The 26,736-nt window shown below is 39.1% G+C and overlaps 3 protein-coding genes across 4 annotated transcripts; 2 read left to right on the top strand and 1 right to left on the bottom strand.

Moving 5' to 3' along the window:
- Positions 1-515: 515 nt before the first annotated feature.
- Positions 516-3,896, top strand: RB195_006052 (uncharacterized protein; the record flags this gene model as incomplete). Its single annotated transcript, XM_013448076.2, has 14 exons — positions 516-629; positions 788-898; positions 981-1,042; positions 1,115-1,212; positions 1,296-1,430; positions 1,485-1,570; positions 1,626-1,707; positions 1,767-1,857; positions 1,963-2,080; positions 2,139-2,297; positions 2,959-3,099; positions 3,211-3,391; positions 3,512-3,659; positions 3,719-3,896. The coding sequence occupies 14 exons, from the start codon at positions 516-518 to the stop codon at positions 3,894-3,896; spliced, it is 1,704 nt and encodes a 567-aa protein (XP_013303530.2).
- A 545-nt stretch (positions 3,897-4,441) lies between these two features.
- RB195_006053 (uncharacterized protein) lies at positions 4,442-5,224 on the top strand (the record flags this gene model as incomplete). Its single annotated transcript, XM_064178921.1, has 4 exons — positions 4,442-4,542; positions 4,647-4,705; positions 4,965-5,032; positions 5,087-5,224. The coding sequence occupies 4 exons, from the start codon at positions 4,442-4,444 to the stop codon at positions 5,222-5,224; spliced, it is 366 nt and encodes a 121-aa protein (XP_064035921.1).
- A 5,982-nt stretch (positions 5,225-11,206) lies between these two features.
- On the bottom strand, positions 11,207-26,680 carry RB195_006054 (uncharacterized protein; the record flags this gene model as incomplete). Of its 2 annotated transcripts, XM_064178923.1 has the most annotated exons (13): positions 11,207-11,396; positions 11,690-11,818; positions 13,598-13,609; positions 13,636-13,652; positions 15,336-15,425; positions 16,323-16,370; positions 18,999-19,046; positions 19,344-19,388; positions 19,923-19,973; positions 24,532-24,590; positions 24,638-24,687; positions 24,754-24,847; positions 26,656-26,680. In XM_064178923.1, 13 exons carry the CDS (start codon positions 26,678-26,680, stop codon positions 11,207-11,209), a joined length of 858 nt encoding a protein of 285 aa, XP_064035922.1. The 2 variants fall into 2 exon arrangements, with proteins under 2 accessions (XP_064035922.1, XP_064035923.1); XM_064178922.1 differs by lacking the exons at positions 24,638-24,687; positions 24,754-24,847; positions 26,656-26,680 and adding an exon at positions 16,009-16,060 and having other exon boundaries at positions 11,567-11,818; positions 13,598-13,652; positions 24,532-24,588.
- Positions 26,681-26,736: the final 56 nt, after the last annotated feature.

The following is a 26,736-nucleotide window of genomic DNA, read 5'->3' on the forward strand; positions in this document are numbered from 1 at the left end:
GGTAAACCACCGTCACTTTATAAACCCTCGTCGATATATTTGATGGTTCATTTATGCCATTTATTTAACTTTCTTTTCTAGAATATAATTGATACTCGTTATTTCTAATTTTGCCCAGTTATGTCGTTCATAAAATGGGAATACTCATAACAAAGAAATTGGGGTGCCAAGCCCTTTCTTTGAAGCTTCTAGAGCTCTCTAGAAACTTGGAGTTCCCTAGTTCACCCCATTTTCTGCTCCTTTTCCTTTCCATACTGTGACTCCGTAACAGATGTTGACGTTGCAGTGTTCGGGAGTAACATAAGCCATACCCTTATTTCGCTCTGAAAATAGTAGTTTTACACTTTTTTCGTTCAACTAGCGGACTTTTGCTTCACTATTATTATTTTTTTTTATTTTATTGAGGATTTTCATGTACGAGTTCATGACCTTCAGAGAAGCAAATCAGCTTGTTGCAAATCGGACAAACGTTGGGCCTCTGGAATGTTTCCTTTGTTATTTTTTTTCTCGTTCAGATGGATTTATTGAAAGGATACGCCCATAGTGATGAAGAAGTGTCAGATGATGATGCTACTGTACCTGTTTCGTCGGAAAATTGCATGTCGCTGGCCCTTCCTGCATCATTAGCTGTGAGCCGCACTTATTATTCATCTGACCAGTCTTTTTTTTTTGTTCAAATGAAAGTCATATTTATCGTAATTGGTTCCCATCAACTTAAACTAGAACCTTCAGTATTGTTGGTTTGCGTTTAATACTGTCGAATTACTATTGACGTTTCCTTGTTCAGGTGGCTCCTGAAGTAAATACCAAGAGTATTCTGAAACAAATTGCCATTGTCGATCCGAAGACAAAAGAGCTTAAGACCAATCCAACTTATGAACAGCTTTTTCAACCAGAGGTTCGTCTTTTTCTTAACTTTTTATCTTCTAACAACGCTTTTGCCTTCCGATTGGTATTTAACTCAGATTGTCCTAGTTTAGGCTGGTCCTAGTAATCCGTTCAAATCAGAAAATCAGAAAGCCCAGAAAAATACTCTGACAGGGTAAGATAAGGAAATCATTGAAACACTGAGCGGATGGGATAGCTTTCTCATCTTTTATATCGCTTACTTTAGTTTTGTTGAACCTGCCCATATCAACGAGTTCCACTTCACACGAGAACTTCGAAGTTTTGACACACTCGGGTATGCACGCAACCCTACAGCTGATCAAAGTGAGTTTTTCAAAGAGCATTTTGCTTACTTGTATGGAATTCTGTTTTTGGAAACTATATCTGCTTATCAAAGTGTTTCGTAGGTAACGAATTTATTGGGAACAAAGAGGTTGCCATCAAAAGTCAAGGAGAGTCGTTATTTGATTCGAAGAAGACTGGTGGGGAAAAGCGGAAACGACAGGCAAATTTTGATTCGTCAGACGTCGAAGGATATACTGGTTGGTATGACTATTCTTGTCGATTTTTTTAGTGCTGGTCAGAGCTATTTTAAGGCCCATGGGCGAAATATTGCGATGAACAGACCATAGCAAAACCAGACCCAGAACTGCAGAAAGAAATGGACGAAATCGTTCGAAAGGTAACATTTGAAATCATTCGAGTTCCCGCAACGTGATAAATTTGCCCATTTTCAGCGGCAAGCCAACAGTCGGCGATTCAAAAGAAAACAGCAACAACAAGAGAACGATAACGCTGAGGAAACTTCAGTTCTTCACTGTATATCAATGTTTTCTATGTTTGATGTGTTTTGATGTATGTGGATCAAAATTTTTCAGTAAAAGAAGCTCAAGATTATCAGGGACGTTCGTTCTTAGTGCCTCCCGCTTTCACTGGCGTGAATCTTCGAGCAGATGCAGTACCGGAGAAGTATGTTTGTGGAATTATTATATTGTCGTTTTCATCCAGAGGTGTATGCTCCTGTGATTCCTATCTTGCTTGCTTCTTCACAGTCAACTATAATTCTTGCTCTAGGTGCTTTATTCCGAAAAAGCAAATCCATGTTTACAAAGGACACACCAAAGGAGTCAACTGCGTACAATGGTTCCCTAAAAGCGCACATCTTTTCCTTTCATGCTCTATGGACACAAAAGTACGTCAGTTATCTTTATTCACATTGTTCAATGTTTGCCCATGATTGCTATTTGTAGATCAAACTCTGGGAAGTCTACGGAAAGCATCAGGTTGTGCGGACGTATGCTGGCCACAGGTTACCTGTTCGTGAAGTCACTTTCAACAACGAAGGAACAGAATTTCTATCTGCAAGCTTCGATAGATATGTTAAACTATGGGACACTGAAACAGGCCAGGTCTGCTTAGACTTTATTTGTTCCCTTATTTAAAGGCAGCAAATTTTGCAAAAAGACATCTAAAGGCGCCCTCCTAGTATTTAGTCTTCCTTTCGTTCTAATTTTGAAATGCACTGTAAGTTTGGTTACAAGAAGGAAAAGATCGAAATGCGCTGTGAATTGAACAATACCTATAGTGCATATCGTGTTCTTTTTGTTCTGTGCTGCAAGTGAGTGCCTTTAAAAAGGGTTGTGTGGAGTTGGTTGTTTCTCACTCTCCTATACATTTTAATTGCAAAATCCAAATAATACTTTCTATATTATATGTTGGCAGAGTAGCCGGCAGTTTTAAGGTTCTACAACTTTGTGCGTATCACTTTTTGAAGATTTTCACCAAGAACCTAGCATAAGTTGACATAAGAAATGCACTGTAAAAATGTGTGTGCGATGGATTTTGAAGTTATTTTTGCAAGTCGTAGAGGAAACTCACTGTAGGTGACTAGTTCTTCCAACAGCAACGATTTTTTGGAACTCTTACTCTTCTCTGATTATCCATGTCAATTGATTGAAACTAAGTGGTATGAGAACTGTGGATATTGACCACAACATTTAGTAGGAAATTCAAGTTCATGTTATTTCCAGTGCTTTTCTATTTCCAAACAATTTTCTGAGATCTGTTTAGGTTAAACAGCGGTTCCATACTGGCCATATTCCGTTTTGTGTGAAGTTTCACCCGGATGACGACAAAAATCACATGTTCCTCGCTGGAATGCAGAATAAGAAAATTGTGCAATGGGATTCACGAACTGGAGAAATTGTGCAGGTTCGAGCTTAGCCGTTATATGGTAAAAGAAGTGAACCGAACTAGTTTTTTTTTTGAAAATTTGTTATTTCCTTACCTTCTTATTTCTTTCCACACCTTATCCGTTTTAAGGAATACGATCGCCATTTGGGAGCTGTCAATTCCATAACATTTTTTGACAAAAATAGGAGATTTGCATCCACATCGGACGACAAATCTATACGAATATGGGAGTGGGAAATTCCTGTCGATACAAAACTTATCCAAAATGTGGGACTTCATTCTATTCCAACGATGAACAAAAGCCCGAATGGTAGGTGTTGCAGGACAACCAGCAGGTTTTTTTTTTACCTTTGCAAGGTGGTCATTTTGGTTATTCTTCGGTGTTACCTAGATGTTTTTTTGGTTGAAAGACAGTATTATCATATTTCAGAGAAGTGGGTTGTTGGCCAGTCAATGGATAACCGTATTGTGTTGTTCCAACTAATCGACGAAAAATTGCGGTTTGCAAAGAAGAAAGCGTTCAGAGGCCACAATTCTGCGGGATATGCTTGTGTGACCGACTTTAGTCCTGACATGAGGTGAAAAGATTCTACGAATTTAGTAGTTATGGCAACTCTGAATATAAATTCTTATTTAGTTTCTTGATTAGCGGAGATGCTGACGGAAAACTCTTCATTTGGGACTGGAGAACGCACAAAATTGTAGCAAGGTGGAAGGCACACGACAGCACTTGCATTTCTGCTCGATGGCATCCACACGAGAAGAGCAAGATACTCACGGCCGGATGGGATACTGTTATCAAGATGTGGGCATAAATGAAACATCAGTGTTGATTGTTTTTATTCTTTACGAAAAAGGTTTTTTCTCCATCCCATTACCTCTTTAACGAATAATTTGTTTTACATTTTGTTTATCGGGTAAAACTTTGGATGTAATGATGTAATCCAGACTTAACATACTGTTGTACATTGAATGTTGTTTGTTTATTTATTTGTCCTCCTTTCGTTAATTTATTTTTATGAGACGCTCTCAAATTGGAAACCATTTTCTTGTATTTTTTTTTGCGTTTTAAATGTGTATAAATATTTTAAGGTCACCGCAACGTTCTTTTTGATGGGTTGTAGAAACCTTACTATACTTACGACAGTATTCTTCACAATGCTTTCGAAATTGATGATCCTGACGCGCTACAGTGTAACTTCACTTAGAGGCTGACTTTACTTCATGCTTTTATCCTTTAAAACGGAAGATTTTGGAAAAAAAAAGTTTTGGCTCCAGACTGAAAAAAAGGGATCATTTTTGTGGTGGAAGTTGTGCTGTGCAGTACAAGCTAATTCTGTTGTGTTTTTTTTTTTTGGATATGCGACCTTCTCGATCTCTTCTGCAGCTGCGAAACCTTAGCGCGGCAGTACAACAAACCAGTATCAATGTGAAAGGTCGTTATCAACCATGGAAAAAGCCGTGAGTTATATAAATTCTAGAATTCTGTAGGAGGGTCTTGAAGTTGGTTGGGTATTCTCAGGAAAGGCGCAATACCACCACCTTCACTGTTCACTGATTTTCAGGGTGTACGTCGCTCCACATGTTCATCCGCTTGAGATTGGGCCTGATTTTTCAGTCATTGGTGGGCGGTTTGATTAGAACTGTACTGGTGTGAAGTCCGCAGTCTGCAGACTTCCATTTAACCGAAATATTTTTTTTTCTGGAAAGACCTTCTGATCTCTTTCCAACCAAAACACCATTTCATCATGCCTACCTTTTAATACAAATGATCTATCCGTGGAGCCTGCTTGGAATGCAGCTTCTACGAATATGTTCACTTTCATGGGTTCCATTTGGAACTGTTAGGAGTAAATCCTCTCACTGACGAGGTGTTGTTCTAGAAGGCCGAACTATTCACGTGACATCTCGAAAACAGCTAGAATACAAGCTTGATCAAATACGATTAGCGGTGATTTTTTCATGATAAGAACTGCTGTGATATGTTCTCAAATCTTAGTTTCAGAAAAAGATTGTGCAACTTCTTGAGGAGGTTAAATATATGGAAGCTGCGCATTCGAGGGCAGAGGCCCAACGTTTGTCCGATTTGCAACAAGCTGATTTGCTTCGGCCAAAACCGAAAGGGATGGATAGTATATGTTGATCAAATTGTCGATGTACAGATGCCATTTTTGTAGGAGTAAATATTAGTTTGCTTCGCAACTCATTCATTCCATCGGATTAGGACAGAACTGAAACTCCTTTGCTCGCTAACCGTATTTGAGTTGCGACAGAACACAAGGGACGGAGTACAAGAAAAAAAAAGATTGAAGAGTTCTCCAAAATGGATTTCAGGGGAATTAAACTGGAATAGAATCTGAACCTGTGGTCCTCACAATTACGAGGAAGCTTTTGTGTTTGCTAACGGGTCAGAACGAGTGCGGTTGAAGTTCCGCGCGACCTTCGTTCAGACCGGACTTCGACGGTTACTAGTAAGGGTCCCCCCGCAGTCCCACCACAACTAAGATTGCTTTGACTCTACAGTATCGTGTAACTTCCGTTTTACTTTTATAATTTGAGAGAATTCTTCAAAGGGAATCGACTCACTTAATTGATCTGTTCACTTCCATTTCAGAATTTGTTGAAGCTAACCCTGGATCTCGTCCCTCACGCAAAATTCCGAGCCGCTGTTTTCGTACTGCTGGAGTTTGAAATGCTTGAGAACAAGTGGAGTAAATTGCTGCGATTTGCATAATATGCGCAGAATGGGTGGTATTAGTGCCAAGCCCACACCACTACCACAGACAATAATGTCGTTCACTCTTTTGACTGGTGAACTGTGCCTTAATAAGAGACTCACACCAATAAACTGTTTTGAGCGATTTTCAAATAAGAGGAGAAACTCACATTTACTCGAAAAGGTAAGAGCAATTGTCTCTGCTGGTCACTTCTCACTCTTTCTCTGTTATTGTCCAAATTAAAATAAGTTCCCTACTTTTAGCATGTGCCTCATATTTGTCATTCAGGAAGAGGACTAGAGTAACTTTGCAAACTGGAACAACTCTATTAAAATTTACAGCTTTGGAGAAATTTTCTGCACCTTCAGAAGATGCTCTTTTTCAGTTGGGACCTATAATGCTTCATCTATAGTATTTGTTTAGTTGAGCAATGCTAACGATTTTAACTTCTGAGATTGTTTACTTTTTACTTCTTAGTTCTTCTTTTGAGAATTCCCGCACTAACGCTGCATAGGAAGGATTCAAGAAAGTTTAGCGGTAAAAATGCATATTTCCAGGATTGGTTATGCAGCCTTCAAAAGGAAATAATGGCGCATAATCAATAAATTATTTGAATTATTCGGATTCTGTGTATTTCTACTGGCTTTTTAAGTAAGAACGATGCGATTGTTTATTCATCTAACATACATTGATGACAACTCATTCGATCAGTGCAATGTTTGAAATCACCCATACCCTATTCCTACATCCAAAATCAAAAATATAGATTTTGGAAATACTATTCCGTCCATGCTTTCCAAACGAAAGTGCTGGCGACTTTCAAAAATTAATGCTAAAAACAAGTGTTCCGATTTATTCAAGTTTGAATTAGGGTGCAGGTGTAGTGTAGCGGTCAGAGGCGTTCGTAAACCCCAAACGATTCGGAATTGAAGTGAACGTGTGAGTGTATCCCAAGCGGAATGATTAATGCCAGAAACTTTGTCCTTAATCCCTTATTTTGAATCAGGTATTGCTCAGACACACTACTACTCAAACATATTTTTTTGCGGCAAAATAACGGATTTTGCCATTTTTTCGAACGCCCCTGAACCTCTTTGACTATCTATTCTAAAGTAGTTTGCACATTCTATGATCACGTGAGCTAGAGTTCGGGTTCAAAATTTCCTCTACATTCAAAAAGCACAGTGCGGACGAATTGAGGACAAATTACGTATTCACGTGGTAAACTGAAAGGCAGTTGAGAGACTTTTCCTGTGAATTTTTACATAACAAATTCACGGAGTATGACTTTAATATATAAATTAGAAAAATAGAATATGAATACTCTTTTGAGCCGATTCCTCGGATCTCCAAACAAAACTCTTCAGTTTTTAAATTCTGGGAGTTTCTTCTAATTAAGTCCCTGTGAGAAGAGATTTGTTATCTCTTTTGAATTCTTCCAGAATACACTTTCGTTTCCTAAAAACTGATGTACTCACAAAAGATCCTTCAAAAAGTGTCGAGACATTCTGATTAATGGCTGTTTTTCTTTGAAATCGCCGAAGTCCCAGATCGTAGTGGGCAATCAATCATTTCCAGGCCCTTCCCAGAGAACTACATTCTTTCACATGGTCGAGAGTTTAAGCTGCTTTAAGATGATGAATTGTTGTGCTTGCAGTGCATTTTCGAAACGAAACCATTTTAGAAGCCCGTAGAGAACTAAAAAGTCACTCAAGATATGTGGAGAACAATTCTCAGCTTAGAATTCTAGAAAACAATTAAATTTCAAGCATTTCGTCAATTCTATTTCCAACATTCTATGAGGACAGTTTTGCGTGACACAGCGAAAAGAAAACAACCACACTATAAGTATTACAAAGTACACGTGATTATCATGTCTTTCGTATAAACATTTTTCCTTCTCTTCTTTAACATGAAAAAAATTATCCTGAAATTTCCTTGGATCCTTTCCTCCGTAGGGAAAAAGTCAATATAGTGTCGAAAGTCAGAGAAAATTTGTGGAGGCACTTTCAGTTAATGGATAAGTGGATAAGTAGGTAAATAAATAAATGTGAATAATAAATAGGTGCGCCTTGAGGGAGATTGTGTCACCAAAGGGCGAGGGCTCGGCACGGCGAACGTTTGATAAGTTCCACATTCTGTTGCTCTAAGCTGTAACCAGATTAGTAGTTTGGCCCTGAAACACAGGCTTGCGCCTGCACTAGCCATTGCTTTCATGCATAAAGTGGAAAAACACTCTAATGGAATATAGACTTCCTTTGTAGTGCCGATATATGGATGATTGTTGCACCATATGTCCGACGAAAAGCGAAACAGACACTTCGATCGCTTGGAGAAGCTCTCCCAGTGCATAAATTACATGAGGGAAAAACCAAAATACATCTATCTGCATTTTATCTACGTTTGGGTTCATTTGTACGAGCTGAAAACGAAGCTTAAATTGGAAACCAAAAACATACCGCAAGTTGTAAAAGCATTTTAATTCATTAACATTTCTCACATCCTTTGGAAACCAGGAAGTAAGTCACTAGGAATATGTTTAGGGCATCGTCACAGGCTTAAAAACATCACCCCACGAATCTGAGGTCTGAGGTGGATTTCAGGTGGAGTATTCGTATACGGGATCGTAGATTATGGAGAGGTGGGTGATTCAGTCCATTTCTTGCGGCGTAAAAAACGGCCCGGAAAATGCGGCGTGTGTACACGCCGGCGCGTGGCGCGCTCCAATCGAACTCATTGTTGAAAGTAGCGTGCGGAACGCTCGAAGCCGTATCTTCCTGGCCGTTTTTTTACGGCAGTTAGGAAGAAACGGATGGAATCACCCCTTCTCCTTAATCTACGATCCCGTATACGAATACTCCACCTGAAATTCGTACCACCTCAGATTCGTGGGGTGATGCTTTTAAACCAGAATCAAGTGTGGGACACAACCCTTTAGCCTACGACACATCCCCCTCCCCTTTTTTTTTCCTCCTCCTCGAAAGTTGATGCGACAGTTCTCCGTGGCTACCAATTCAATACATTGGGAATTTTGTGTGTTTCGAACAAATAAAGTCGAAAATTAGCCGAGGAACAAATGCAGATGTGAAATTGGGTAGCAGAGAGAAGCGAAGAAGCACTAAGTAGTAGAGGAAGCAAAATCGCTTAAATGTTGTTGAAGTATGTATTGGTGTTGAAATATTTCCATTTTTATTTTATCCTATTTTTATCCTAGAAAATATAAAATAAATAAGTATAAATACTGATTAAAACATATAATATGACAAAAAAGAGAAGAGTCAGGTGCAAAGGTCGAGTTACAGAGCAACGACGAAAGAAAAGCGAAAAAATCAGCATTTTGTTTCGACAGGGTGATAATGATCGACGCAGATTCAACACGCCGCTAGGCCACATTTGTGCAAAAGAGTTAGAAACTTTAAATCACTTTTAAAAGATGAAGAATTTGATTATACATGGTTCTCAGCAGCTCAAAGATAAATTTACTGGGATTTAATGACGAAAAAAAGGATAGGATTCTGTGCACATTGTTAGGTCTGGGAGATCGCGAATAACCTCGTGATAAGAGGGCCTTTTTCTTCTTTTCAGTTTTTCAGAGAAGACGATTCGCCCTTTAAAACACTTATGTCGCTGTGTTTTGCAACCTCCTAGTTTTTTTTTGGATTCACATGGGAAGCGATGGTCATTTTCCAGCAAAAATATAGAAAACGGCGAAACCTTAGAAATCGCGTGATATAGAATCTGATAGAGAAAATCTTGGCCTACAATACACTGAAAGATGATTAACTTCGGACTAAGTTACTTCGAACAATTAGACTTTGTGCAAGATCATGCACTTTTCAGTGCAAAAATCAGGATTTTGGCAAGTTTTCACATTTCAAAAAAAAAAAACAGGAAGGCGTTCTAGCAAATCACCCATATATTCGGATAAAGGCACTAAGGCAAGCCTCACATGGAGAATTTCTCCTTTCCAGACCATCTGGTTCTCGCAGACTTTAGACAGGAAAATCCAAAAAAAAAGTAGACAAATCTTAAACTTTCCACATCTAAATTACAAAAAAAGTAGGACGTTGCAAAAAACAAGTCTTCCTCTATGAAATGGCTCCCGAATTATTTCTCTAGATCCTCTTACCACGTATTTGCGATCCCCAATATCTAACAGTGTGCACAGAATCTAAACTTGTTTGATCGTTAAATTTCGCTCGATCCACGTTCAAACTGCTGGAAACTTCTTATAATTGAATTCTTCATCGCTTAGGAGTAGTTTCTAGTTTCTAACTCCTTCGCAAAATTCAGGCTCACTGAGGCGTTCGACCTGTGTGGTCTCATTGTCACATTCTCTACAGTTGAAAATATTAAAGCAAAAAACTGATGTTTCCATGTTACTGGCCTAAGCCTGAAACTTAGTATAATATTTTGTAATGTATGGAATTATTTAATACTAATATACTATTTAGTACGTAATATTTTGCCCTAATTATCATGCTAACCTCCATTCACTGCTGCCCAACGCACACTCCTACATGAACCCTTCCTTTGCAACTCTTCCTTTTACAAGCCCACGATGGGACATCCTGGCTTCCCATCCTGGCTTCCCATCCTGGCTTAAAAGCAGCATACCACGAATCTGATGTGGTGCGGATTTCAGGTGGATTATCCGTATACGGTGTCGTAGAGTATGGAGACGGGGGTGGTTCAGCTCATCTCTCCCTTCATCACTGCAAACAGCCGCCTCCAGAATGCTGTTTTGTACGACTTCATCTATCGCAACGCTCCACCCCTTGCGTCGCCTCCGCTCTGCGAAAATCAATTCGGACTACCCCGATAGGCAGTAAGGGACGCTAACAGCATTCAGGGAGAGATGAGCGGAACCACCCCGGTCTCCATAATCTACGGCCCCGTATACGGATACTCCACGTGAAATCCGTATCACCCCAGATTCGTGGTATGCTTCCTCTAAGCTGTTGCCCGAGAGAGCCCCACTTCTGTAAGTTTGGCAAATCATAGCTCTCGATTTAGTGGTTACGCGGAGGAAGTCCAAAGCACATTCAAGATGGAAATGTGCACAATACTCTCATAACAGAAAACACCACACAGACTCCTTTCTTCTCTCTTCTATTCCGGGCGATACGTGCAACGTAGCAGAAGCGGAGCGACCAAGTGTACGACGAGTGGGTCCGCAAGACTCGGCAAAAGTGGTCACCCCATCTGCGAACCCAGAAAACCAACCGCTCTGGAGTTACCGACACGGAAGTTACCTGCCAAGTTTGACTAAGCGGAACAAGAACAACACGATGTATACAAGCAAATAGATAGACTCGTAACACAAACCCCCTTCGAAGCTCACCGCGGATATTGTCACGATAACACCACTACTTTCAAGATATCAGTCACGTCATGCGACCCCAATGTTATCGAACATTGGAAGCGTTTGAGCCATAGTCATAGCCGGAAGTAATATCATGAATCGTAAGGAGGAATACGTCGCTGCGAACAAAAAAGATAGATGGTCCCGTATCAATGCGACCTTTGTGGATTTTGACCATAGATGCGCAGGCATCCTCGTTAGTCACTACCAGCGGCACTACCGTTGGTGATCCGCTAAAATCACGAGTTTCTCAATCTCTGAGGAAGGCGGCGGCGCCTATAGAGGCTGAGAAACGTTAGCCAGAGTAAGGATCGATAACCGTCTGCTCAAAAAGTAACACACGACAGCAACAATACAGCAACAATACTACAGCATCAAGGTCCAGAGGAAACTTTTCACTAACACCCCATTCTGTGTGTCTGCTGCGTGTCTTCTACGTGTTTTGTGTTTTGTTTCTTTGCTGAGGCATTCAGCACCAACTGTGATACCTGTGCTTTTCGAATTTGTATACAATAACGACAACAACCATCTTTTATATGTGACCGGTATCAATGCATATACATCGGAAATTCTTTTGTGTTGATCCACCGAGTTCGTTTCTCTTTCTGGATAGTTCTTTATGTCGGGAAGATATAGCATAACCAGAACAATGATTCTGAAAGAGAAACAGCAATTAGTTTTACTTTATAACTTTCATTCAATCTACAAGTGAAAATATTAATTTTAGCGCCAAATTAAATATGTTAAGTAAATTAAATATGTCAATTAAGTGGTGAGTTGGTAGTGGAAGGATATTAAATGAGAATTGTAAGTTACATCTGCACTTTTGTAGGACTTAATGCACTATTTAGTGCATGTTATTTCTCTTTTCCACATATTTCCGCTTCCTCGCTGGCTTTTTTCAAACTCAGAAGTAAGTTAAATCCCCTTCATTAATAAAAAAAAAGTTCGTATGTTGCTTAATTCTCACCATAGAAACAGAACTGGGGCAAGCAAGTGATCCAAGTTATCTTTAGAAAGTTCCGAAGTGAACCGAGAGAGAGAACGGGGTTTCTGGTGCTTCGCTTCAACAAAACCCAAATTTTCAAGTTTGAAATGGCTCGAAGTCAGCACTCTTGAGTATCAGAGGTAATAGGTTAAGGAAGATAAATTTTTCTTGCGGAAACGTGGTATCGTATAGCAAAGGCTCTAAAATGTCAGTGTAGAAAGAACGATGCCATGAATTTTGGCGTAAAAGTGAAAAAGCAAGGTGTGAGCAACCGATGTGTCAAACACCTCAACAGCGCTGAAAAGTCAGAGTAAGAAAGTAAGAACTAACTCTAAGAAGAAGTCTTGTCAAATGTACTCAGGAAACCCCGCAAAACGTAGCGTAGAGATTGCAGCATGCCTAATAACTATTCAGTTCTGCAGCGGTGACACCAGCGAGCTGAAATGTGATGCTCTTTTCAAGATAGAAGAAAAGTGAAAGTGATGGATAGGGAACGTCTTCTTGATCCACAGTGTGTGTTTTTATGTGGTGTGGCCGAATTAGGTGATTTCGTCAGACCCATAAATCATTTGCAGGCTATGCGACTTAAAAACGAAGCACTGGGCTTAAGCAGAAGGTTGCGACTGTTCCTGAAATTCTCGGCGGCGTATTTAGAAACATCTTCCTCTGACGCCATTTTGAATCACCAATTATGGCAGCTTAAAGGAAGTATCAGTACTTGAGCAGATAGTTGGATTTGTTTGAGCATCCAACTCCAATGCTGCAGTGATTGCATTTTCAGCAATTGAAAAGAAATACTCGATGAAATTCGACAGTGCTGAAAAACGTCGTCTTCCAAACCGTTTTTTTTTTTGCGACAGTCAGGGAGAGATGAACACAACCTACAGCCTTATTTCTAGCGCTTCTCGCGGATACCCTCATCACGTCGGATTCGTGGTATGCTGCCTTTCAAGGACGTGTTTTCAGAATGGAGCGTATGCGAATCTCTTGGATTTCAGCACATTAGTCATAGGCAGAGCTAGAACGTCAGAAAAAATACTATTCACTTGCAAGACACATTTCGTTAATGGTATTACTCGAAAGAACATTTCAGAGTTCCATGATATATAATGCAAGAAAATCCTCTCTTATGCTGAGATCCAGAAGTTTGGGATTTTATCCGGTTCTCCATCGCCGAGTAGCGCTATATGCTGCAGACTACTTACTGGGAAAACTAAGTCCTTGACAATCAACCCCCTTTCTATCCATGTGTGATTTTGACAACTTTCAAAAAAAAATGCTTTTACGAAATGTATCGAATAGAAAATGATATTAATAAGTTGGAAAAGGATAATCCGGATTACAAAAGTGAGAACAGTGAAAATTTTAGGTCTCAGGTGGCTAAGAGGATGGAATCTGAAAATAAGGAACATCCAGTTCTATACTCTATTAAAGCTCATGACTCACCTAATTATAAAACTCGGTAAGTCGATGTGTAGCACTACAATAGCATAGCTCCATCCTAAAAAAGGAGATTTGATAGACGAAACAATCACTGCTTCTGCATAGGTCAAAGAAAAATAAGCGCGGGGAAAACTAGTTCGGTTGAATAATTTTGCTGCAATTGGACATGTGATAAAGGAAAGAAAAAGTGATGACACAGAAATTTCCAGGCATTGTTGCGACTTCACTGGGGTAGGAAAGTGAAACGACCATTTTTGAGACGATGAAAGGTTGATGTCCAAAAAACATATAGGACCAATTTTCTAGTTGTTTTTTGGCTTATTTTTGCACTTCCACTTGCTCTGGATGACTAACTTCTCTCGTAAATACTCTTCTTCTTTCGAACAACAGATGAGGAAACTGGATCTCTCTAAGCCCCCCCGGAAATCTGAGAACCAGGAATAAAAGTCGATGTGTCAAGTCAGGCTTAGTTAGCAATAAAACTGTTTCGAACCATCAAATCTGCAGTCACAGCCGAACCTCTTAGCGACTGCTCCACACCCGCTCAAGAAACCTCCTTTATGGGAACCTCAGTGGTCCTTCGATTTAGAAATTGTCTCTAGTAAGAAAACAGGTTCGTAAAATGTGAATGTCATGAACAGTGCTCGTTACCAGTTTAACGCCTCCAAACTGCAGATGACAGAGTATGTACTTTCAGAAAGCATGTTTTGCACTCTTCCTTTTACTGATGCATTCGCAGAATTGGAAAGTACACATCAGAAAGATTGAGCAATCCATTCGAATAAGAAAAGAAAGCTGTCGTGTTACTAATTCTTAACAAGATTGTTTAGCAGAAAAATGGCAACAGTTAGGTCCAAACGCTACAACTCTTTAATTAACTACATCGAGTTATTCGATTAATATAGATTTAGGTACTAGAAGTACATTTAGGTACTAGAAGTATAGGATAACTTGAAATGAAGGTCCCGCAAAAATTTCAACAGCAACAACATTCAAGCCGTCCAACCACGTTTGATTCCCTCCCTCCATTAAAGTTCCGTACTCTTCCTTTTCTTTACGTGCTTATTTCCAAGAGCAGAAACCAAACAAAAAGACACACGAACCAGAATCACAACTTGCCTTTAATTCCTTGCAAGCGCACTATCTCATTATAGTTTGCTACCCTAACTGCATATCGAATACAACGTATTATCAAGGTTATTTTAACTATTTTCTACAAATACTTATATCAGAATACGTTGTCGTTATTAATACACATTCTATATATTGCTGACACTATTAATTTTACTTATTTTCTTGTATTATCTATAGGTGATGGGTGTAGCGGAGTTGGTGAGAGGTTCGCCAGCGATTGCACGGTCGATGCCATCCCAGGCCAGCTAATCACCGAAAAAATAATAGCCGTTTGCGTACACAAAATCGCTTTTTTATGTATCTAGGCACTAAATCTCGTTTACGCTCTGTACATCACTGCTACTGAAGGTGAAGTGCTGAGCGTAGGAACGTTGTAGAAGGGTACTCCTTTTTGAGGACCAATCTCCCAAGGCATAGGACCAATGTATCATCCCGAAGAAAGCAACCTGATCAACGCGCGAAAACGACGGAAAAAGCGTACTTACATGCGGCAAGTTGTAGAGTGCGCCGTATCCGCCGGCCAGAAAACGAAAAACCTTTCAGATTTCTGTCTAGTGAATACGGAGGTCCCTCCGTTGAATTCTCAAATCACTCGAAAATAACTCACCAAAGGGCTCCTTTTGTCGAACCCGCCGAATCCGTTGCCAGCAAGACTGTCGAATGCTCTTTTGTTGAATGGGGTCAAACCAGAACCGCTCTGGAAAGAAAACTTGTGTCATTTGAAGTTCAACGTTCACAGATTACTGATTTTACTAAAAGAAAAACTAAATTGTTCAAGTTCACAGGACCATTAGTTATTTTCCTCGCTGCTTACGTTGCGAGGTCTCGGAAAGCGCAGAAGCGCAATAACGAATAGGCACTTACAATTCCAAGAAGAGGAAAATTCACCGAAAACACGAAGTATTTTGGGATTTCCGGTGCGAAGACTGCTTTATCTACTAAGGTGAGATGCTTTAGAAAAAAAAAATTATTTCTGTTGGGAAAGAAGAACAATGAATCGAGGAAGGGCGGGTGTGGTGTAGCGGTTAGAGGTTCTGCTTCCTGCACAATCAATCGGAGGTTCGAATCCGCCCTAGTGCTCACCAAGCCTTTCATCCCTCCCGGGTCGATAAATTGGTAGCAGACCTGTTTGGGCGGATAAAAACACTGACTTGACACATCGGCTAGCCCCCACAAGTCATTGTATAAGCCAGTTACACGCTCGTAACCTCAAACGATTCTGAATGCAGGTGGAAACACGGGTGAAAACACTCATACTCGGGAAGTACACAACTACATACCCAAATCTCTTCGCGGTGAGATCTCAACATAGTCCATTTCTTCACACGCTGCCTCGAAGTAGCTTAAGTAACTTTCAAGTATTGCTAGCAGAGCGGCTACAAAATTTTTAAAGCCTTCCCAAATAATCAGTTATATACTTCATTTCAATTCCTTCAAAGGTTTCTTCACTTGTTTCCGAATTGTCACTCAAATGCTGCAGCGGCCTTTTTCTTAACGTACATAGACATCCACAATAAGAACTGGGATTTCTGCGAAATGTAAGTACACGACGATCATTGCGTGACAAAGAAAAGTGTTGAGGAAATCTGCTCACCAGCGAATCGAACGCACGTTTATTGAAAGCCTCGAATCCTTGTCCTGCCTGGAAATAAAAAAAGAAAGTTAACGATGTAATGCGACTTGAAAACTTGACAGGAAGTAATGTAGCCATATGGGCAAAAATTCCTTTGAACAGTTACCTTAATGACTTTTATGTAAAGTAGTAAGTATCTTAATGACAAGATAGAAAAATACGAAGGTACATGTTCAGGATTCTGAATCTACACTAAGTCAAATGACGTGATTACACGTCACTTCCAGCAAGAAACTGCATGATAAACAGATCCATCGAATAATAAGTGCATGTTTTTCTCATAAAGGGATCCTTCGTGATGAATTCGAAAAAAACTCTTCATAGAACTTCATAGGTATATACCTACTAATAGCTAGTATATATCTAACTATAACCCTGTACGCAGATATTACTATAATACATATGTACGTCAAAGTGCTTAAGCGTTACCGAGTCGCACCAAAAACAGGTTGATCTCGTGCTAGTCTCCTAATTACCTCATCTCAGAATCTCTCCGACATCAACCACTATATTCACAGCCCGTTGAAATTCTCTCTAACTAACGTTACACAATTTTTTTTATCACCGTGTGCGGTAACTTTGAAAGGATAAACTCAAGATTTTCATGCATTAAAAAATAATACTAATAGAAATTAATACGAAGACACACTAATTTAAGAGAATGTAGAAATTAAAATGGAGTAAATTAACAATTAAACCAGCTTAGGATTTGGTAAATTAAACTAGTACTATTAAATTAAGTCACATAAAACTAAAATTGTAGCGCAGTCGGTAAGTGGTTCTGCTGTCCGGTCTTGGTGTACTCCATGAATTTATCAACATTATTACCTTCATACCTTTCTAAACTAAAATGGAAGTTAACAAAGGACTTCCTGACCAAATTTCCAGGCGAGCAGCGTCAAAATCGCTTAACCCTTAAGGTTCCTTCCCTTCAAAACAACAACATTGCGTTTTTGATTTCTTTTCTTTGTATGATTCCAAATAGGTGAGAGGACTAAATCTCCTTGGAGTTGACAGAGGAAGTTCTATCTTAAAATCTGAGAAACACTTGCAGGCGGATTTTCATTTCGTTAAATAGCAGACACTTCTTTTGGATCTGAAATTACCATTATTGTTGGATATTTTTCCACAGAATCCAGTGCAAGCACGATTTTCACTCATCTTCTACCTAATCTTCAATAACTCATATAACTCTAGGATGATCATCAGAGGGAAAATGTTCTTTTTCCTTTTTTTAGCTTCAAGTAAGCGACGGGAACGTAAATGCCATCAACACCTGGGCTAATGTTTGCCTACAAAACATACAGAAGTGTTTTTTTTTTTGCGGAAAATTACTGTAAGGACACTTTTTCAAACTCTGCTAAGTACTTCACAGTACTTCCATAGGAAACATATGGAAAAACATTCAAGTGCCCTTTCAATCCACGACTATCCAAATTCGAAAAAATTGATTCATGCAAAGGAGGCGACGTTAGAGAGGATCCGACGAGTAAGATATCATTCAAGAAGATTATTCGAGGGCAACTCAATGCTTCTTCTTTAACATCTAATCAAATTCCGCTTCTAATCAATTCTAGGCACTTAGTCCATCCCCACCATCTTATGCACCTTGCCATTCCGTAAAGTTTCAGAATCCAAATTATCTCGGACGTACTTCATCTTGCTCATATTTCTTCAACATTTGCAATACTTTCAACATTTTCGAAACAAATCTAGATTTCATCCGGAAGATTGGCAGAAACTCATGCTTTCACTTCTGACTCGAGACGAAAGATAAGCAGACTTCATTCAAAATGTGAGAGCGGCCCAGATTTGGCTTAACTTCAGTTTTGAGTGTTTTCAGAGGACCTCGTGACCAAATCTCAGAAAAGTTAGAATCTCTGGATGCATAATGTATGTAAAATTGTCTTTGATTTAACGCTTATAGCGAATATTATTCCAAAAACAATTCCTTTTTTCAAGGTAGTCCGTGAAAGTAGCAATTTGTTAAAATTCAAAGACAAATTTGGATAGAAAAAGAGTGTAGGAACTAGCCGGGATTAACGAGTTTGCTATGAATCGAGTTTTGACGCCTACTTGCTACCAAAAGACCAGCGGATTTCGATCTATGTTGTCAAGTGCGGGTCCTATCTCAATTAGCATTAGAAGAATAATTCCACCACACGGTGACCTGCTCAAATAACGGAAACAGGACTACCGAGGTAAGCACATCAATCCATTTTTGATTGCCTAAACATTTGTAATGAGGTAACCTCTACGATTACGACTGATAAGATATTCAGAAGGACCAATTACAAATATAATATTCTGAATTTTCAGGCTCTGTCCTCGAAACGTTAGCGGTAACAAAGGTTGTTGACAATTTTTATTTTCCAATTACCCGTTTCATAAAATTTCATTAAATCACCGACGAAACTTCGTTCCTCTCACAGAAGAATTGTTAGAATCCGATTGCCATTGGAAGCACCTATTTTTATTTTCTAAAAATCAAACATGAGATTTTGCACATATTTTCTTTTTTTAGAGAGACATAAATATCTGAAGAAGTGTCCACTGTTTGAGTTGTCCTAATTTCGCTTGGTTTTTTTAGCACATAAAAGAAATTCACATTTTTACAAAGAAATTTATAGGGCTTACTAAAGTGTCAAATGCCCTCTTGTTGAATGCGTCGAATCCTGGTGCGGCCTGGAAGAACAACATACTATTATACTATACTGTTAGTTTTGAAAGATATGCGACACCTACCAATTCCCTATGTGAGCCGAACGCCTACAAATACTGCTTGTGAATAATTATTCACAAAACAGCCCACTCAAAAACCTAATTAGCTCAGAGTGAGACCTTCTGTGAACAGAACAGAGTTGTCCAAAAAAAAAAATGTGATTCCTGCTGAATTTCTTACATCTTGATACTGATCCCTGTTGAGTCTATTTATGTAGAAAAAAGCAAAACCCTCTGATAAAGCAACAAAATAAAACTTACGAGTGAATCAAATGCTCTCTTGTCCAACCCGGAAAAACTACCAGCCTATAATTGGTTGATTTGAAAGCATGTTTTTATGTTATCTGCCGGATATAGCAAATTAGATTATGAGCAACACAGATCCGGAATTCCGGAAATGCAAGGGTGGACGAAATCGCCCATAAAATACGAATGAAATATATCTATATCAAACGAATCAAAATGTACTAGGATCTACACAATCCTCGGATTTCCTTTTAGAATGAGTTTTGTTCAAAAAGAAAGACGGAGATAATGGAATGAATGTGATTTTCCAAAGTCGTCAAATTTTTAGAGGACTTTATGAAGCTATCTTCTTTGAAAAGAAAAGTGAAGGCACGAATTGACTTTAAAGGTCAGGAACTCAAGTCAACTGTGATGTGATTGGAAATATAGTAGAAGATCTGTAGGCGCGAGAATTTGTTAAACAAAAAATAGTACAGGAAATTTAAATTAGCCACGAAAACAAAACAAAGCCAAAACTCCGGCGTTTAGGAAACCTTCGCTTTCTACGACACGTTTATTATTTCAGTCTGTAGAAATAGAGGAAGTGGAACTCACGAAGGAGTCAAAGGCTCGTTTTTGTCGAGATGGCGCACTGGAGACGACTACCTGAAATCGAGTTTGATAATCCAGTTCCTTTGCATTGTTCAAGAAGAGATTTTTCAGGAAATTGGTGCCGAATAAGGAATTAAACTCGGCAGTAACACTCAACTCCTCGACGTGTCACGTCTCGATTCTTGCTTTGATTAATGTCTTCATAAAGATTTTAATTTAGTTCAAAGTAGATTTCGTGTGAAGCCGATGCGATCGAATGAATATGTTAATAGAAGCGCGTGAACCGGGAACACCGGGGAATTCTAAGGCTTCGAGAGTCTGACTGCTTTCCTTCTGCACAGGAACCTACAACTTCGTTTCTTCAACCTGCACTCCGATCCCTCAAAAGCTCTGTGCGTAAGCGTTGTGTCACATGTTGCCACGACAAACCTTGTTGGATTCCCCAAGGCCCAACGATTCTCGCGCACTTTAGAATGCATGGCATCCGTAGCTTATGTGAACAACAACGTTTTGAAGCATCCAGAAAACGAGGATGTACTTCATAATGAAGTATGTATAGTGAAGGGTTTAAGGTTGACGTCAAGTTGTCGAAAAAAAAAGCCAACAAGTGCTAAAAATCAGAAATTCACATTATTATTGTTCCTGACATGCAATAGAAAAAGTGCTTACTGCTCGAAAAACAGATGATTCATAACGGAATTCGAAATAGTTAAGCCCCTTTCCCAGCGAATTAATTCATAGCCTTCTGGGAAACGACAAACAGCTTTCAAAACGAGTTATTTCAGTGCAGACATGAGAAGAGAAAAAATAACAATAGATGAACAAGTCGGATGTATGAGGGGAAAATTGTGGAGTATTATCCAGAGCAATGAGAGAAAAGTGAGGAATTATCATAAAGCCTTTCCTTTGAAGTTTCATAGCAAGAGTTAACTTCTCGAACAAATCAAGCCTGAGGAATTTTTTTACGTGGATTTACACTTTAAGAAGGTCACACGATTGCAACCTCCGACGTTCACTGCCATGTGTCCACGTGTTTCCAGAAAAAAAAAACAGAAGTCTGGGAAAAGCATGGGAAAGAACACAATAAATAAGAGCAGCAGCTGCCACAGATTCCAGCTATTGTTTCCAGGACTTCAATAAAGTCCTTCCAGTTGGATAGACGTGCTCTAGCGGAAGAACGCGCATTGGTTGGTGACATTTCTATTCAATAGAGATTTGTCCACTCACCGCTCGGCGGAAATACGTTCCCCCTCGTTTCAGCACTGGAAATGATTGTGCAACAAGGCCTAGGACTCGTAGCGAAGTGCCGTGGCACTGAATTTGCTTCAGTAAGCCACACAAATAATACTGGATAGTACAATTGGGAGAAAAAGTCGGCGGGGGTTTCGTGTCCATCGTATTTATCCTCCCAAGGACAGATACACTGGATACGGTCCCTGGTTTGATGTCAATTTTGCTGACGCCGTCGTGACTGCCACCACATGAAAAAGTAGAGAATTCAACTAATTCCAGGATAATGTGTGGGATTAAAGTGTTTACGCAACGTCAATGTTTACGGATAAAAAACTAAATTGGAGACTACACAAATATGTAGAATAGAGAGACTTGTTGTCGTCAAACCGCATAAAAATGTTCCATTGTCAAAATAAATGGTCTACTTCCTACTGCTATAGAATTTCTATTGCGTTTCCAATCCTTTACTGATTTTCTGTAGTTCAACTTCTTGTGGTCGGTGCGGCATCGATTTTTTCTCACAATAACCTCCACTATTAAGGCGTAGTTTTGTTTGGGCTGAACCTAATTCTGTGTGAAAAGTACCGAAAACTCAAAAGACTGTCAGAGATTTCACAACGAGAAGCTGAAGAACCTTCATATCCTGGAACGAAATTCTTGTAATTGCCTGGTAAATCACCCAAGCTTTTCAGCTCATTCGACCTTTTCCATTTTCTTGAACATACGATCACCGGAGCAGTTTTCAAGCCAGGCAGATTGTAATTTTACGGAGTTTTTTTTATTCAGGAATGCAACATACAGTAGTTTCGGCGTGATGTATAGCCGATCCTAACCTCCCCTGAGACTGCAAAAGTTTCATGCGTTGGTTTCGGGCGAGCACTCTTAGGTCACCACTTGTTGATGCTGAGCAAACAAGCGAACAATGCAGTAAAGACTAAAATCTACTCGTGAAGATCGTAAACCTCTTCGAACTGAAATCTGATCCGTGAAAAAATCGGAATTTTTATTATCCTGTTTCTTTCAATGATTGTGAATAGGAAAAGAAGTGTTTGAGAGGTGATAATTTCTAGAGCAAGATGGACGTTGTGAATGAGATCGAATAACCCTCCGTTTCTACACTTATTTACAATTTATTTATAACCTACCATGTATTTATGGATTTCCGGAAAAAGGAAACGCATAAGGCGAGTTTGCTGAGGTTAAATCGAAGCTAGAATAGTAATTCGTTCGGAGATTCTCACCCTACTCCCCCTCATAAGTTTAGTAGTTCTGGATGATCCTAGTTCTATGAAAAATTTCTGCTTTTGATCTCGGATCACTAATCAAAGAAAACGATCGTCTCATTACGTGCTAACGATTCTATCTGCACGTCTCCTGAAGTACACATCGACTTTGACAAATAAAATATATCAAAAAAAGTAGTTAAGATAAGTAGGAAATTTCTTCACAGGGAGAAAAATACGCGCAATTCTTGAAACATTCATGAGAGAAAAGTTGGTCAAACCACGGAAACTGTTAATATGATTGAGAGATTCTGTTACACGACTTGTCACATTTATATCCTCGACATTTTTCATTAGCCTTTCCACTAATGCTATGAGAGGGGAAGCGGAAAGGAGAACCTTGTAGAAAAATTAGACTTAATAGAACAAAGAAAGTGGGAAAGGAAGAGGAAAGTAACCTGAGCTAAGTAATTCTATCGGATATGAGAAGTTTAGTAAGACATATGTCCAGATCCTCAATTTCTCAGGATTCGTTTCTATACATGACGAGTGAATACTGAATCACTAGATTTTCTCTTTGGTTCCTATACATATTAATCAAAAACAATTGTACACCTAGGAAACTTGAAGGACAGGTACAGGAACACTTCAAGAATAGCTACCCCGACAAAATGTCAAGTTTTGTTCTCGTGTTTTTTCTGCTCCAAAAAAATCCCGCCTTTCCTTCTTTTCTGCCATTTTTTCCTGCCAGTGAACTGAAAACAAAAATAAACATAAGCTCGACCACAGTAGTCATGAAAAAAATCGGGATGTAACTGCAAAATTTCTCCGGACGATTCTCTGCCAATATTTAATCATAGACGTTATCACAAAGAAACAGATTACTCGTATAGAATTTTTGCGCAATTCCTAGAAAACAAAATCCGTGTTATTCATACACGAAAGAGCTACGCGCTAAAAAAATTTGAAATTAAACTTGTGGTACAATCCTTTAATTTCCTTCATGTTTTTTCGTTTTCTCTGACTAAACGCGCAAGTACGGTGGCTGCGGCGACGAAGCCCTGCTAAAGAACAGCCTGATACTACATACCAACGAAAATGAACAGAAATGGTAAGTTCTTTTTCTTCTTTTTTTCTCTTAGTTCAAGGAACCCACAAAATTTGTTCTTCGTTACCTCCATCTCATTTGTCGCGATTAGTTCTTCTCATTTTGTAGCAAAACCGGTGATGCATTAGAAACATCTTTCAGAAAAAATGGAAAATAGGGTGTATAGATGCAACAGAGGATTCAGGAATCGCAAAATTGGCGCTCTCTGCTCCTTATCGTGCATTACATACATCCAAAACATGTTCATCAAGACGTCTTGTCACAACAAAAATCAAGTCAGACCAGCTGTTTTGAATTGAGCTTCTCACGGAATGAGAAGAGCTCTCTAATTGCTCAAACATTTTCTTGTCAATTTATTGAAAGGTGAAACGAGAGGCTGAACTACAAATAGAAGTTAAGCAAGTTACAGAAAAATCTGAAAATTTCTAAAACGTAACAGTCTATTCTGGTAACAACTGGCTGTGTCCAAATCAGATATTTTCTTCTGGGGGAGACAATCATCTGTGAGTTGTTTGGAGCCCACCTCGCCTGGGACGGGGTCTGAAGCTACGCTGACGTATTATTCCTTGCTGTTCCTTAAACAACCTTCGAGGAGCAAAAGCTGCACCACAAGCTGGTAATGAAAACAAGTTAATGTGCTTCCCGTGTTAAACTAATTTTTCCTATTTTCTCGAAGTACTCACCAGGTAAACTAGATTCCACTACAGACCACTCTAGGACAAAAAAATCATCTTAGTTATATAAAGTTTGAAAAAAATATGGGTCAGATTACTTAATTTTTGAACATATTCCGAACTGAGGGGAAACTACAGAGGTGTTCAGGTTTACTCTATGTAGAAAATAGTAAATGTTTAATCAAATCAAAAATTGATAGACTGCCTTTTGTGAGTTTCCCACATGCATGTTCTAGAAATCACTGTGAAAAGAGCGAGGAACATGGCCGGATTTAAGCTGGACGTTTTGAAGCGTGGCACTGGCAGAAAAGATTCCTTCACCTCCGTACATCGAATACTTGAAACTATGAGCTTTCAGAAAAAAACAAACCCACCATTGTGGTGAAAATTAACAGCACAACCCGCATAGCAGGTGCGGCCGTAGAGTTCATATCTGAGGGAAAAGTGACGAGCAACGATGGGCGGAGTCAACGACTGGACGTATGTGGAGAAACGATGACGTCGACGTCCCTGAGGAGGGCGTGTCGGTCCTGCAATGGATCTTCTACAGTGATTGATGTAGTTCACCGGCCAGAAACAAGCATGTTAAAGGTCACTGTTGAAGGAAATCTCGAAGGATTTCGACTATTCGGGAAGAGGAGCTTGGTCGGAACGTTCGGGTAGACTCGTGACGAACACCCTCGAACTGTCCTAAGGATTGATGTAGACACGAAAAAGAATAAACGCTCGGATTTCGCTGCAATTACTGGAAGAAACAAGAGCGGGAACATTTATTTTCCCCGGGATAAAGGCTAGGATTTGTACGTGGAAAAAATGGGGGTGGATCTCATGAGAGTGAGAACAGAAACGTCGGAAATGTTTGGTAATACACGTTTGTTGAGTAGCAGAAATGTTCAAGATATATTTTGCGGAATATCCTGAGCACTTAAACCAATAGATGGATAAATAAAAATGCGACAAATAAACGGATTTGGACGAGACGTTGTCATTCATTAGTTCTCAATAACGTCTTCAAAAAGAGCAATGAGGTGTCAACTCACAAGAACACCTTTGCTTTCGAACCACTGGATCCGAGGGTAAAAAAGTAGATACGTTCAAGACAAATATTTTCCATCTCGCTCTCCATTTAAATGCTCAATTCACAATAACAACTCATTGGCAACTTCCTGCATACGAAAAACCTCAATTGTTTGCTTGATCTCTGAATAGTCAAGTTGAGATATTTTGACGCTTTTGAGATAAGTGACTACATACCAAGGCATTGAATATTTCGCGTAATTCTCAAAGAGTGCGTTGAAGTTGCTTTGAATCAATTGAAACACTTTAAAATTAAAATTCCGAAAGAAGATTTAAAATTTTTGCAACCTAGATCACCGTTTTTAAGTTATAAACTTGAGAACTTATCAAAAGATTCTGATAAAAGATGACCGATGCAGAGACATAGCTAGGAAAAACATTTTCGAAAATCTTGAGCTCAGTTCCTAACTGCTTAGGTGTTGGTATATCCCAGGTATGAATACGGTAGCACGAACTTCACCAACCTTCGCATTTAATTGTCGTTTATTTTTTATTTTTATTTAATGTCGTTTATTTTCATAACTTTTTTCACATTTTCAAAAAGAAAAAACAGGAAGTAAGACAGTGGAAGATCATGGATTGCATTAGCATGCTATCACTCTCTTGAAACAAAACAAAGCTGAGAAAAATCAGGGTGCAAAGTAACGATGATCAAAATTGAGAAGAAATTCAATGCACAAACACGTAGCAAAAATCAAGGAGTCCCGCGATTCCGTTTCTAATTGTCAAAATTTGAAATTTTCTCATGATCATCATCTCTTTTTATCTGAAAGAAGTTACGAGGAGATTGCATGAATGGTTACAGCTCTACAAGGAACCTTCAGGGAATTATTCTCGAGGCAATCAGAGTGCGAAAGAACTGACAACAAGGGTGGGAATTACCTTATTTCAATACTTTTTCAATGCTGATTAGATCGCTCGTCTGAATGAAGGTGTTGAGAAGCTTTCACGTGCTCTTCCTTAATGAGTGCCCTAATGTTTTTAAGCATACCATTACTCCTCACTAACTAATACGGTGTAGAAAGTAGTTCTCGGCATAAAACCCTACTGCATTGATTTAATTAAACAATTAGTTTTTCACATTTTTTAGGAGATTTATGTGGCTTTCAATTTAATGCAAACAAACTTAGTTATTGCCATTTATTTACCAAGAAACAGTAGATTACCACAGACCCGGCCATTTTGACTACATGCTTTAGATTACGGTAGTGTAGTCATTTTCTTTGGAGAGAGATTCCTTTAGAAAAGTCTCTAAAATTTCTATGGGAACTCTATCTACACAGTTTTACTCTAGAGGTTTATCTTTATACCTACCTACCTTTATATTTTACCTGTTGTCTACGTACATGGCTTTCTTGTGCATTTTATGTTGAAATTTCCAGACTTTTCGTCGTGAAGAGATTAGAATTTGATCGATTTACCTCCTGTACCAAGTATGAATGTCATAGAATGCTATGCAATGGAAATTCTGGATCATATTGCATCTCTTTTTATAAATAAGA

Source organism: Necator americanus, chromosome I (assembly GCF_031761385.1).
Source record: "Necator americanus strain Aroian chromosome I, whole genome shotgun sequence".
NCBI classification, from domain to species: domain Eukaryota; kingdom Metazoa; phylum Nematoda; class Chromadorea; order Rhabditida; family Ancylostomatidae; genus Necator; species Necator americanus.